Source organism: Passer domesticus, chromosome Z (assembly GCF_036417665.1).
Source record: "Passer domesticus isolate bPasDom1 chromosome Z, bPasDom1.hap1, whole genome shotgun sequence".
NCBI classification, from domain to species: domain Eukaryota; kingdom Metazoa; phylum Chordata; class Aves; order Passeriformes; family Passeridae; genus Passer; species Passer domesticus.
This window is the reverse complement of record NC_087512.1, coordinates 1,670,496-1,685,171: the sequence shown is the minus strand read 5'-3', so window position 1 is coordinate 1,685,171 and position 14,676 is coordinate 1,670,496. Positions and strand designations below refer to the sequence as shown.

General features: G+C 46.3%; 1 protein-coding gene across 4 annotated transcripts in view; it reads left to right on the top strand.

Annotated features, from left to right (window-relative positions):
* CTIF (cap binding complex dependent translation initiation factor) overlaps positions 1-14,676 on the top strand; it is a 148,019-nt gene that overhangs the window by 26,365 nt on the left and 106,978 nt on the right. For all 4 annotated transcript variants that reach the window (XM_064403389.1, XM_064403388.1, XM_064403391.1 and 1 more), the window contains exons 2-3: positions 2,377-2,589; positions 5,620-5,703. In XM_064403389.1, the coding sequence (XP_064259459.1) occupies positions 2,377-2,589; positions 5,620-5,703 (297 nt within the window). The remainder of the gene's footprint in view (positions 1-2,376; positions 2,590-5,619; positions 5,704-14,676) is intronic.

Genomic DNA, 14,676 nt, shown 5'->3' with positions numbered 1-14,676 from the left:
GTCACAGTAACGAGCACAACATGGGCTTTGTAAAATCATAGGGTTTTACAAGGATTTAAGTTGGAAGAAACCTTCAAGGTCCTCTAGTTCTATCCCCTTACCATAGGCAGGGACATATTCCACTGCACCAGGTTGCTCCAAGTCTCATCCAACCTGGCCTTGAACGCTTTCAGAGATAGGAAAGATTTGGAAGGTAATTTTCAGACCCCCAAAACTTACAAATTCTGTGCTTTGGCAAAGTAGATTGGAGGGAAGGGGGAAGTAGGAAAAAAATGCAAATTTGAGATTGATCTCTATTTGTACCTGGTGTCTGGGAATCCTTTGTGGTGGGTGCTGTGCAAACACAGAGCCAAGGGATCACTGCTTCATCAAGAGCATTTGTTTGCTCAGTGTGGAAGATACTAAATGCTTTGATGCTCGACTGGGTTTTGGTTTTTCTTTGAAAACCCATTTTGTATGTGTTTTGAGGGTTAGGTGAGGTGAGAAACTAGCTCCAGGCACAGATCACCAGGAAGAACAGGAGTTTTCTTTCTGATGGTTTCCTTTAGAGAGAGGTGAAGCTACCACAAGACGAATTTGTTTTAGAGTTTCCCACGAGCGATCCACAGATATCTCAGATATGTGGTTTGTGTTGTCTGGAATAGACAAAATAAACTTTGGGCTTGGGTGATGTGTGGCCCAATGAGATGGAGGATAACCTCTGGCCCTGCTCACTCCATCCTGAGTGATGCCACCTGTATCATTTGTCCCCTTCCTCGTGCCATCTCTCCGTGCCATCACACCCCTCCAGGACTCACGGGAGCCTCCTATTCTCCCAACTCTTTCTTTAGCACTTCCTGTTTGATAATTGATGCTTTCCTTTTTGTAATTGGCACTAATTAGTGAAAAGGGGAGAAGCATGCCCTCCTCCAGGGCTTCACACTCTCTGGGGCTCCTTCTTTTTTTCTTTCTTCACTTTCTTCTTTTTTCTTTGTCCTTTTTAATATGGCATATGATTTTTTTGCTCAGGAGCTAATGTGTGATATTGGTCTACATAATGAGCCTTTTTGACAGTCTGAGCACATTTGGGAATAATTCCTTGAGCAGATGAAATCCTTAGGCCAGAACTGCTCATTCTTGGCAGTTTACAAATGAAGCCACAATTGTTCAGAAGTGACAGAGGAGAAAATAGTTCAGGAGCTGGAAACTACATGAGCTGGGAACAGATATTTTTTTTCCCTCCCTGTTCCGTTCTGGAAGGCATGTGACTCACTCTGGATTTGCCTGGTGATTTTATACTTGTCTCAAAGCAGACTGTAGCTACCCATTCCTGGTGAAGGAGAGGGTGAGAGATGAAGTTGTTGTGTCCTGCAGAGTGCTGGCAGCTCCCATGTCTTCTCCCTCCCAGCTGCAGGAAGGGAGGAATACAAGATTTACCACAAGATACTGGGCCACAGCCTAGTTTTTTCCAAATGTAGAATTATAAAGTATCCTGAGCTGGAAGGGACCCACCAGGATCACCCAATCCAGCTCTTGCCATGCCCAGACACCCAACAATCCCACCCTGGGCATCCCTGGCAGGGTGTCCAGAGGCTCCTGGAGCTCTGGCAGCCTCGGGGCTGTGCCCATTCCCTGGGGAGCCTGGGCAGAGCCAGCACCCTCTGGGGAAGAGCCTTTCCCTGATATCCAACCTAACCCTCCCTGGCACAGCTCCAGCCATTTCCATGGGTCCTGTCCCTGTCAGAGGGAGCAGAGTTCAGTGCTATGCCCAGCCCAGGAGCTGGTGGTTTCCTTTCTTTAAGATGTTAGTCATTGAGCCCTGGAGAAGTAAGAAGAAGAGAATTATAAATCCCCTACGTCTCCTATAGAGGCAATTTTCTGCAGTGAGAGGTTTTAAAAGTGAATTCTGTTGTGATCTCTGTCTCACCTCCTCACTGGACCATTTACACTCGCACCATTAGCTCAGCATTATTTACTGCCACTGCCATAGAGAAGCTTTTCAGTTATCATCCTCTTCCTCGCCCTTGTCCATTACCCCCAGCTTCTCACCCATATCCAGAACAGCTAGTGCCATGGATTTATTAAATTAAGCATTTTAGTGTGACATTTTTTTCTCTCGTGCGTATGTCTGGAGGTTTTCAGCAGTTTGGGTTTTAAGCAGGAGTCCAGGAAACGTCTGTTGTCCTTCAATGCAGGAATATTACAAAAATGGAACATTTTTTGCATGCCTGGAAGCCGTAAATGCAACCACCTAGGATTATTAGAAACTGTATTGGAAATGCAGATGTACAGCAAAAAAACATCCTGCGCATGGTAACCGATAGGCTTTGTCTGCTGGTAATTTTCATAATTACCGGGAAATAATCCCTTGCTGTCTTTTCTGCCCCGCTTCCTCAGGCCCCCTGTGTCCCCGGCGTGTCCCCTGACGGGATGGAGAGCTCCTCGGTGGCGTCGGCCTCCTCGGAGGCGGGGAGCAGCCGCTCCCAGGAGATCGAGGAGCTGGAGCGCTTCATCGACAGCTACGTCCTGGAGTACCAGGTCCAGGGGCTGCTCAGCGACAAGACCGAGGGCGACGGCGAGAGCGAGAAGACGCAGTCCCACGTCTCACAGGTGGGGGAAAGAGGGGCTCCCGGAGCGTGTTCTCAGCTGAAGTAGCTTTTTCAGGGTTTGGATGTGAAGCTGGATGTGGTAAAGCACTGGGTTTGGGGCAGCTCGCTTGTTTGGGATGTATGTGAGGTCTTCAAGCTGCTGATGCTGGGTTTGGTTTTTTATGGTCTCAAGGTGTATCACTGTAAGTGTTCCAGGCCAGGTTGGATGGGGCTTGCAGCAGCTTGGGACAGTAGAAGGTGTCCTTGCCCATGGCAGGGGGTGGAATGAGATCGGGTTTAAGGTCCCTTCCAACCCAAACCATTCCATGATTCTACATGTGAAGGATCCCATCTTTATCTGGTATCAGCAGTGTTTCATCTGATCTGTCTGAACTCTGCAGGTTTGCTGGAGCTGAGGATCTGACTCAGAGCTCTAGACCTATTCTGTATCATCTCAGTGTAAAGAAATTACCAAACAAAGGAACCTTTTTAAGAATAGATTCTGGTGAAGAGGTCTTTTACAATTTGAGGATCAAAGTCCTTAGAAGTAGGAGAAAATATATTTTAAAATCTAGTGATCCAAAGTGTATTTTATTAACCCAAGGCTGGAAGATATCTATGTTTGAAGTGATGCTTTGTAGGGGCTTCAGGTCAAACAGACAAGTTCTGCTTATTAATGTGTTAAGTTCAAAAGTAGTATTGAATTAGAAATAAATTAATAGACAAAGTTTTGTAAACTCTTCCAGTCTGTCCACTGCTCTGCCAATAAGTCCAGGCTCCCTCTGCATCTTAAGGACAAAAATTTCTAATTCTCATGGCAGCTCATGTGCATTTTTTGCATTAAGACCCTTTAAGGATCCTTAAAATCCATCTTCCACTTGTGGAAATGGCATTTTAGCTTTCCTTCCTGGCTTGCCCTGGAAAAAAGGAGCTGCTGGGTTTTTAATGGCAGTTCTGAGAGTGTTCTCTTTCAAGATGGCTGGGTTTTATTTTAAAGGAAAAATCTGTAAAAACGAAAGATCTGAACATTAAATCTTTTAATTAAACCAGTTATAGAGGCAACTCAAATGAAGCAGCTAAATGAGGTTGTACCCCAGACCATTGATGCAGAAGTTTTATTAGGATTTATTGTGGAACTATATCAAAATGCAACATTTTGTATTTCTAGGGCTGTGTATTGGACAAAAAAGTGAAGGTGGGCTTTCACTTTAGGTCACTTGCATTTATCAAGCTGTATCTTAATGGATGCGCTAAGAAGGAATTATGTCTCACCAAGGTTTTTTTCATTTTTCCACCTGAAAAAAATGAGGAAATAATCAGGAATTTTTATTTCTGATTTTCTCTTCCTGATCGGTTCTTAGCAAAGCAAGGAATAAACAGGCACATATCCTGCAGCTGGTTGGAGTAACCCTGGTGGAAGCCAGCCTGATGGAAGGTGGCACGTTCCCTCATTAATGAGAGCTAGAGGGAGAAAGATGGATTTAAGGGAAAGGCACTCAGCTGAGACCAAGGAAATTGTTTTTAACTGCAAGGCTCTGCCAGAAACTAAATCTTTAATGTTGGGCAAGTTACTTAATCTCTCTGCAGTTAGTTACCTTATGGCTGTGATGTTTTCCCTCCCTGAGAGTGGATAAATCCAGTCAGCCATGTGTGTGTGAGTTGCTTGGATGGTACTACATCCCTGGACAACTGCTCTCCTTGATGGGGGAAGGAAGGAAAGGCACATCCTCCTCACTTAGCTCCCAGGGAAGCTGAATCCATTGCCACTTCAGAGAATGCCAAAATGTGGATGTTCCCATGATGGGGATGTCCCCAACCTTGTTCCCACCAGGAAAAAAGAGGAAAAATCAGAGGGGAAAAGGTGATTTTATTTTGCTGTGGAGGTAATGAATGAGCTTGGACCTTGAGAGACCATTCCAGGCATGTGGTTGCACTCAAAATTGTTAAAGCAGATAGGGATACGTCTGGTAAATAAAAGGCTCTCAAGAGTGATGGCATCATGAGCCCAGGGGGCTCAGCAGAAGTGGCAGGAGGGTGATGGGCAGCTCTTTAATGAGGAGAGACTGAAATCCCCCCATCTGTGAGCTAGGACGGGCTCTCTGATGAGGGCAGGAATCATGGGCAGTTGTAATGAAGACTCTTATTTTGTGGCCTCATCCATACCTGTCAGGGAGCTCTCAGGTGCTTGTTGGTATGGAAATGAGTTTTCATTTTCTTGGCGCATCATCCTTGGTGATGGTACCAAGCCTTGAGTGTCTTTGGAGCAGCCAAGTGCTTCCAGCATGGAAGACCTCAGAAGCGGGGCTGGTCAGTCTCCACTTTTTTGAAGGAGTAACAAAATTACTTTAGAATTAAGCAGCACCTTTGATGTTTGTCTAGTGAAAATTGGTTTTGGTTTGGTTTTTTTTTTTTTCACCAGTATGATGCAGCCCTACATTTCTTTAGGGGAAAAAAATAAGGCAACAAATGACACCAAATTCAATTATTCTTGTGGAGGCACCTTGATGCCCAGCCTTGGGGGAAGCTGGCCTAAGAATCTGCTAATCCCCTATGGCCACATATGGCAATGGCCAAACCTACAGCTTCCATACTCATTTTCTGTTTTGATTAAAATGAAGACATGGGGTGTTGGCTGCTCAGGGCATGTATCTGTCCTTGAAGAAAATAGAGTTGGGAACAAGGGTTGGGAAAAGCAGAAATTTTACAGCTTTCCTTGGAAATGAGTGGTAAGTCACCCTAGTGTGTATCACACACCTGGGGTTCCAAGCACTGCCAGAGTCAGCAAGGAGTTATTTGGGCTGGATTTTATTGCAAAGCACCATATCAAATGCTTTCCTACAGTTGTTCCTGCTTCTCCCCTCTACCCCCTGTCAGCGGGTGGAGCATTTCCAATCCAAAGCCTTTGGGATCATCCTCAAAAAGGAGGGGGTGCCACACATGTGCAGCGATGCCCGCGGCGGGACGGTGTTTGCTGTGCGCTGTGGACTGACGCAGCAGTTTTGCCCAGCCCAGCTATTATTTTACACAATCCCTTTTTTTATCCCTTTTGCAGTGGACGGCGGATTGCAGCGAGCAGCTTGATGGCAGCTGTTCCCCATCCCGAGGGAAGGGCTCGTCCTCTCACGAACACAACCAGGTAGGGTTTGTGTTTGGTTCCTCCTCCCCAGACCTTTGCCTTTATTTCTTACACTGCCTCGACTGGGAGATCCTGCCAACTTTTCCTCTCCCATGGAAGGGGAGATGTGTCCCTCTGCTTGGCATCTGAAAGCTCATTCCTGCCCAAGCCATGGGAGGTGGGCAACATCCTGGTGTGCAGATGGATCCTTTCACCAGGAGCTTAAAGGGGAAAAAATTAGGAGCGTCACATTTATTCTGGAAGACTTTCTTATTGTCACCTGTGTGATGAAGCTGTTAGGAGCATCAGAGCTGACTTGGAAGGATGAGATGTAGCTGGAACAAGGGATCTTTGTGTAGCTGGGCTTCTCTGTTGTGTGCTGCAGCACAAGGATGGTGTTACAGGGAAGAGCATTACACAGCTGAGAGGGTGAGCTGGCAGAAGAAGCAAAGTTGCACGTGCTGAGAGCCTGTGTTGGTTGTGCAGTGTCAGGAGCCAGGTGTGAGTCAATTTTGATGCTTGGATGTGGTGTGAACACAAGTAAAGAGTGTCTACCAAGCACTCCTGGAGGTGGCTGTCCCTCCTCATGATAGAGGGTTGGGTTGGGTGGGGGATTGTGTTTGATCATTCTCATCTGCTTGACAAGCTGCTGTGTCACCATGAGATCCTCAGCTCAGTGAGAGCAGCACTTGCTTGAGGAGATGTGAAATTTAAGCATCTGAGGGAAGGGGAAACAGCATTTCCAGTTGCTGTGGCTGATGGATGTCCCACCCAGAGAAAAGGCTTCAAGTTGATGGCTTTCATTCTCTTGCTCTGCTTGATGTCCTGCAAGTGTAGTCTTGTGCATGGGATCCATGAGGGGGAATTTGGGAGCCCCTTGCAGGGTGTAAAAGAGGCTGTGCCAGTCTGAGCAGGGCATGTTGCAGCTCTCATTTTGGGCACAGCTTCCTCCCATGGAGCCGTGCTGGAAGTTCTTGGCTGAGGGATAGGGGCTTAGGCATCCTGTCCCTGCCATGGCCCTGGGATGCTGGTAGCACCTCTACCAACACCTTTACCCAGCAAAGGCAGGGTGTTGTTTTGTAGGAGGGTGTGTGCTGAATGGAGGCACTGCTTCTGATGAGCTCCTGAAGGTGCCAGACGGAATTGTGGATTTAATTTATTACAGCTGTGATCTGCTTCAAAATATTCAGCAGCAAAACCTCATCCAGGCTGCCTCCCAGCACTGCAGACAGCTGATGGATGTTCACCTGGGAAGCTGGCCATTTCCATCAGGCTTCCTTGGGTGGATCAGGCGTTTTCCCTAGGGAAGAAGGTCCCTGGCCCTTCACCCAAGGGCTCTGCTGGTGTGCCAGTGGCTGGTGGGGACTGCAGGAGGATGCAGGAGTCATGCATGGGTGTTACTTTCCTGACATCCTCCATATGCCTGGTGCCATGCACTCTTTTGTTTCAGCTTACATGGGGTTTTTTTGGGGGTTTTTTTTGAGGTGTTTTTTTTTTTGTTGTTTTGTTTTCTTGCTGGGTTTTTTTTTTTTTTTCTGAGAATTAAATGTGTTTGATCTCCTCCTACAGGGAGCTCCTTTCCTACACACAAACACCATTCGCTGATGCCCAAGCTGCTTACCCTGTGTTTGGGCTCTCTCCCAGCCTGCAGCAGAGCTAGTAATTATCTCTCTCCATGTTTGGCTTCCTTTAACTGCAAGTAACAAATTTTCCTTGGCACCAAAGAGGAGCTGCGAGCTATTGTTCCTCTGTCCAGGCAAGCATTTCTCTCACTGTCACTGATATATGAGTTAAATGCTGCTGGTGAGGACCAAGTGCAGTTTCTTACCATTCCTGGCTGTTTTCACAAAAATCTTTCAATATTTTTAAAAAAAATCATTACTAACATGCTTATCCTGAACTAAAATTATCACTTTTCAAACCTGCTAAGGAAGAAGCCGGCTAATTATTTCCCAGTGGAGGAAGGGGTTGGGTTTTGGGGTGGTTTTTTTGTTTTGTTTGGGTTTCGTTTGGTTTTGGTTTTTTTTGTTTTGTTTCAGGGATTTTTTTTTTTGTTCTGATGGGGATTTTTTGTTGCAGTTTTTTAGTTATTTGAGGGGTTTGGGCAGGAAATGCAATTCCTAGTTTTTCTATTGTGTTTCCAGCTGAGATCTCTGTGTTGCCAGTCATACTTGAAAAATACTCGTATGTGAGATTTCTGCTGGCTTCAGCTAATGTGAAAATGTGGGTTATGTATCAGTGACCATGGTATGCCTCACGTGGCCATCAGAAAGGGCATTTATATGGAAATCTAGGTTAGTCCTGGAAATATATTCAGCATGTGGTTCATTTTCTGTGAAGACAGAGTAGTCCAGTCTTGCTTTTTCAGAAGTAATTGGCTTCCTAAAGGTTATAGGGAAGGCTAGAGAGAAGGTGACTTTCCCATGCCTGAAAAATCCCCCTATGCATCCCTGAGTACTTGATGCCTTTGAAATTCTGGGCTATATGATCCAGCAAGGTTAAGAAAAATAAAAGAAAGATATTTTATTTACTCTGTATGTCCGTATGTTATGCATTTTTATATAGTATAGTGTATATAAACATACACCAGTTGTTGCACAAGTGAGGGGGTTAGAGCAATTTCTGAATAAAATACAATATAAGGGTAAAAATTGAGTGTCTTGATGCAACCTGCAGTTCAGGATGTTCCTAAATTGCTGATTTCTGATGGTGTTGGGTATCTCTGGAAGACAGCACCACAGACTTGTCCTGTCTTGCACTACTTGGTATTAGCACCTGTGTGAGACTTAGAGTCAGCTCCCATAGGCTGGCACATAGGCATCCCATACAAAGCAGTGGCTTAAAAACAGAGAAAATTCCCCCTGAAACCTCCTGGTCTTTCCAATTCTGTGGGCAGGTGGCTGTGAAAAGATGGTCTGCTCATGGGGGAGTCTCCTGAGATACATTTTGTGATCTCATGTGCTGAGAAAATTCTGGTCTCACAATTACATTCAGCTCATCTGTAATTCTTGTTTCCTACTGGGATCTCTCTCTTTGCTGCATGGCATGGCCTTGTTCCACTAAACTTCCAGAAATTTTGCCAGGTCTCACCAAGTGTGAGCCTCTGGGGCAAAAACCAGGTACTCAAAATATTATTTGAGCACCTTACTGCTTCTATAAATGAGGAAGGTTTAGATAATGGAATAATTTTAAGCTCTTTTATGTTTGGATTTTTTTTTCTTCCCCAAAAAGAGCCAGTGGGAAGTTTTTATATAATACTTTATTTGCATTCCCCTTGTGAGGCTGTGGCAAGTAGGAAGCTCTTTGATATATTTCTGAGAGCAATTCATTAAGTAAAAAAATCTGGTATGGTGCATATTGAGGGAGCCAGCAGAGCTCTTGGTACATGAAAGGCCTGGCAGAACCTCCATCCCAGGCTCCCCTTATGTAAAAGGCATTAACAAAAACCAGAACAACTCTGTGGGTTTGTGCTATTTCTCCAGGCAGTGGGAGATGGAGAGCTGGAAATCCTTCTTCCTGGCCGAGTCCCTTCCTTCCCCCATGGTGGCTGGCTGTCACCCATCGTCACCAAGGAAAAACCTGTTTGTTGGCAGCAAGCAGGACTTGCTTTCATTCCATGCTTGTGTCCATGCCCCACCAGGTGCAGCAGGAGCTTGGTACAGGGTTTGGGCCCTCAGAGGCCTCTGCAGCTGATGGTCATGTTGCCAATCTGCTGAGCAGTGAAGCAGCAGGCAGGGTGTGTAGATCACACCTGATGATCCCACACCTTGCTTGTAGCCCCCTTGCCCTGTCTCCTCCCTGAGGAGCTGCTGGTGGAGGAGATGGCTTTGCCCTGCTGTTAAACCAGCAGAAACAGCAGCACATGGTGGCAGGGTGGGATGGTGGGTTTGCACTCTTGGACCTTGGCTGGAGATCAGACTGCCTGGAGTAAAGAGCATCCCTAACTGTGCTAGCATAATAGTTCTGACAAGGGCCTGGAGGGACAAGGGGGAATGGCTTCCTGCTGGGAAGGACAGGGTTAGATGGGATGTTGGGAAGGAATTCTTGCCTGTGAGGGTGGGCAGGCCCTGGCACAGGGTGCCCAGAGCAGCTGCGGCTGCCCCTGGATCCATGGAAGTGTCCAAAGCCAGGCTGGACAGTGCTTTGGACAGTGGAAGGTGTCCCTGCCCGTGGCAGGGTATGAAATGAGACTTTAAGGTCTTGTCATTCCATGTCCACGTCTTGCAGTCATGGCTGGAAAAGCTGCCACGTTGCCAAAGCAAAGGCAATAGGAGGTGTGGGGCAATGTGTGAAGGCTGTCTCTCAGGTAACAGCAGATTTCAATGCACAGAGGAGCTCAGTTTTAATGGAGAATGGAAAAATCAAATTATCTGTGCAGATTTCTTTCACAGTTCCAGAAAATTTTCTTTTGCAGGCATCAGTGCTGATTTAACTTCCTGGGATCAGCCACCAGGAGATCCTGCCTGGTGGATGCTGCAGAAGCAGGTGGGAAGGGATCATGGTCTTGGACAAGGGACAGGGGACATGTCACTGGGTCCAGATTAACTGAAGTTAGCAGTGAAATTGTCCTGCTGGCTTAAGTCCAGTGACATCAGCAGGCAGCATGTAATGCCCCAAATTCTTGGCTGACCACATAGGGCTGGAGAGACAGTGGATTGGCAGGATCTCTTGACTGAATTTGTAATTCATTTTCCCTGTGCTGGTGGACAGCCTGTGTGAGTTGCCCATCCTTGGGTCTAGATCTGAAAGAAAACAAGAGGGATGACTCTGGAAGGATTTTTAGAAATTATAGAATTTTCAGGGGGTGGAAAGGATGTTAAAAGTCATCCACTGCCATAGGCAGGGACACCTTCCACTAGAACAGGTTGCTCAGGACCTTATGTGCTATGAGCACTGTCAAGGCTGGGGCATCCACAACCTCCTTGTGCAACCTGGGACAGTGTCTCACCACCCTCACAGTAAAAACATTCTTCCTAATACCCTAAATTTCCCCTCTTTCAATTTATACCCATTAATCCCTGTCCTGTCACTGTAATTCTTGATGCAGAGTCCCTCTCCAGCTTCCCTTTAGGCTCCCTTCAGATTCTGGAAGGTGCTGTGAGGTCTGCACACAGCCTTTTCTTCTCCAGGCTGACCAGCCCCAACCTTCTCAGCCTGTCTTTACAGGTGAGGTGCTCCAGTCCTTTTATCAACCTCATGGCCAGCTCTGGACCTGCTCCAGCAGTTCCATGTTTGGGGAATACGTTTGGGGTTCAGCATCTCGTTGGCCTGCTCATGTTGTAGCTCAGGGCCAGTTTGTACACTGAACACTGAACTCAGCTGAGGTTGTCCACCATGCTGAGCATCTGTTGTGGCAGGTGGATGCTGGCTGATGCTGCAGACACTGATTTGTGTTTCCAAAAGATAAGGAGAAAGCAAGAGACAGACACTGGCTTTGCCAGTGACTACATGTCTGCCTGATGGAGGAAGAGAGCAGGACTTTAGGTGGGGTGAGCTGCCCATGAGCAAAGAGCAGCTCTGAGAAAACCAGTCACTTTTCTGCCTGTAATTGCTGGGTGATGCTTCCTCATTTCGTGGATGCAGCCCTGCTCAGTTGTGGTTGGAGAGCACTGCTGAGAAAGAAATCAAGTCCTTCAGCTAATGTGTAGGTGTAACTTTCTCTGGGACTTCTGTTTGGGCTTGGCCTCATGAAGCAGCAGTGCCTCATGTGGAGCAGGCACCTCCTTGGGTCAGGAGGGGTCAGGAGGTCTGGGAGGGAGATGTTCACTGCCTTGCTGCCTGCTCTGGAGAACTGCTGCTGCTTACTGAGGGTGGGGGGAGATGTCTTCTGGGCCTGGTGTCACCAGTGGCTCATGTCACAGGACATATTGTCACCCTCATTTTCTGTTTGGGTAGAGAAGACTGGGTGATGCCTGTCTGCCCACTGTAGAGCTTCCCACACTCTTATTTTGTGAGACTTGATTTCCCTTTGAGGTCTCCTCTTCCCAGGTTTGGATGAATAGATCAGTCAGTGCTGGAGCTCTAGGCAGGGAAGGGATGACATGAGCCATTTCCTCTGAGGCTGGGACAGGGTCTTGCTGATGGGTTTCCACAGCACGTCTGGAGTTCTCAGGGAGATTCTGAGAGCCCTCAGTCTTCCTCTTCATCATCTTCCTCCTTCATCCTTGTGTGCAAATGAGCTATCTAGCACATCCTTGGCTAGCATGGCTCTTACAGTGTTGTCCAAAAAACACAACCACACAGGCTTGGTCCTTTCCCAGATAGTCCAGAAAGATCTTGTAAGCTTAACCTCCTACTTCCAAGTCCATCAGGTCCTTTGGTCCTCTACTATGACACAACTATAGATAAAACCTTACTTTCCATGATGGAAGATCTCAAAGTGGTGTTTGGTGTACCTTCTGCAGATTGGAGGGATCTGGGGAAAGTGGACATAGACCTGGGAAGGAACAGTGGGGGGCCTCTGCATCACATTTTTATAACAGTTTCTGATGTTCTTACAGCATTATGTAATACTTTGAGGAGAAAGAAGCTAGAAAGTTTACCCTACTAAGATATTTAGAGTAATCTTATGGTTGATTTGTTGTTGGGTTTTTTTTTTAAGTGTATTTTGAGTTACTAAAATAATTAAGCCTTTGGTTTTCCTTATTAAAATTGGAGGGTTTTTTCTGGAATGGGTCTAAGGAGGTACTTGGAGTGCAGTGCAAAAATTCTGCATAACGGGAAGATTTGGCAGCAGCACAAATTCGGTGTGTGAAAGCCTCCACTGCAGAAAAACCTCAAAAAGGGCCTTTTACACAATAGCTGTTTTCTGTTCTGACCAGGAGTAAGATCAGAACTGAGGAACCATTTGAAGGGCACACCAGAGCTTGACCTAGGCATCCTGGGTAGAGATGTGAGACCCTTGTCATGCTGGGGAATATCTCAGAGGCTTTTGGGGTCCTGAGAGCTCTGACAGCTTCCTGTTATTTTTCCTCTGGCCCACCCATGAATGCTGTACATTGAATATTGAAATTTTTACATACGATTGAACATGAATCCCATCCAGAATCCACTGATATCTTCAGGACACTTAAAACTTGTGCTGTTGCCAGGGTTGATCTGCATCTCTACCAGCACAGCCCGCTTCACCCATACTTATCTTCACTGAAAGCAGCCATGTAGGTGATCACTGTGTTTCCATTTATGGCTTCTGCGCTGGGGAAACTTATCTTCTTTTTCTGCAAATAGGATTTTCAAACTTGCACTGAAGCAGCAGAAAATATTAACTCTTGAGCTGGCAAAGGCAGCAGGATTAATTAGTTCATGCCTCAAAGAGCTCACTGCAAAGGTGAAAATTGCAGTGTAAGTGAAACATGCGATTATTGCTAATTAAAATGCAAATGTTAGATTTGACAGCTAGTTTCCAAAGGAGGGCTGCTGGCAGTGGTAATGTGCATGAGCCTGGTTGTTCCTGAGAAGGTGCAGAGCTTGGCCAGAAGGATTGGCATTGGTTTGAGCAGCTCCTGGGAATCAGTCTCTAGAGGGATGGTGTTTTCCCTCCCAGTCCCAAAGTGTGGCTCAGAGGTCCCATCTCTTGCTGGTGAGTGTAGACCACAAATGGTAGATGGAGGAGCCCAAATGAGATCTGTGAGCCAGAGCTCAAGGACTGTTTGGGGACTGAGACTGGGAGATCCTTGGTTTTTTAAGGGAATGGCAGAGTAATGGGGCCAGATGATGGGGAATTGGGTCAGCAGGAGGCAAGGGGCAGAGAGCTTTGTGCCTTTTCAGTGTTTGTTAGCTTTAGCAGTCAATTCTGTTCCTGCAGTATGGTGGGTGTGTTTAGCAGGAGTTGTGTGTGGAACATACACAGGAAGGAGGAAGAGCAGTGCCACACCTCACCAGTACCAAGCCATGGCTTTCTGCTGGACTCCAGCTGCCTCTGGAGTCTGGGAATGGGTTTTTATGGGCTTTGCAATGGTGCTGGTGAAGGGGTTTTGCTGCTTGGGTGGTTTTTTTTTAAGGAACTATCACTATCTGCATGCTCTCACCCACTCCTTGAGCATCACCCATGAGGTTGGTGTGAGCAGCCCAGCTCCCACAGAAGGTCTGCAGAGAGGGTCCATTTTAGCATGAAAGAGCTTTACTAAAGGACACAAAGCCATCAGAAAGGTGTGGGATTGTTTCTGGGGATCGTTTCCCAGAAAATCCCAGATGAAGGGATTTTCATTCTGGAGATTTCAATTCCCTTCAGTAAGGTATCAGTAAAAAGTTGTTAATCTATGGCAATTAGTCAGAAATTTGGCGGAAATACTGAGCTTGGCTGTGCTGGTGAGTTTGAACATGAGTATATTCAGGCAGTGCTCAGTTTGGACTATTTGCATCTTCAGCAGATGTTTCAACAGTTTTTAATGTAGAAATTTTATTTTAAAAATTACTTGGTTTTCAATATTAGTATCAGTGCTTAATAAAGGTAAGGAAGGTAAAGAGGATGAAAGCCCCAGGCCATGAGTTAGAGCCAGGAGACAAGCTGGTTTATTAAAATCAGCTGTCATTGTGATCTGACTGGTTTGTACTGTATCCAGTGGCTTTTCCTGGTGGACATGGATGCATGATGATACCAATATTCTCATTTCTCACAACGGCTGCATTTCTGGAATTTGCAACATCTTGGATTGTCTGCAGAAAACCACTCCTAAAAGATGGGTCTGCTGAATATAAGTGAACGGTTTTTCTTTTCAGTGTGTCTTTTGAAGCAAAGGATGCATGTGCTGACTTGCAGCATTTGGCACAGAAATTTTGTTTGTGTGTGTGAACAGGATGTTCAGTGTGTAGGATACAATTAATCCTTCAAACATCAAGCAGAGAAGTGCATTTCTCCCAACCACCTTTTCAGCTGGTGCACGTGTTTCCCATGTCAAAGGAGGTATTTCTCACTTCTCAGGATGCCTACAAGGTTGGCTCTTCCCCAGGCCTTCCTGAAGTGGCCTGCCTGACATCCACCACAGTTTTTATCCC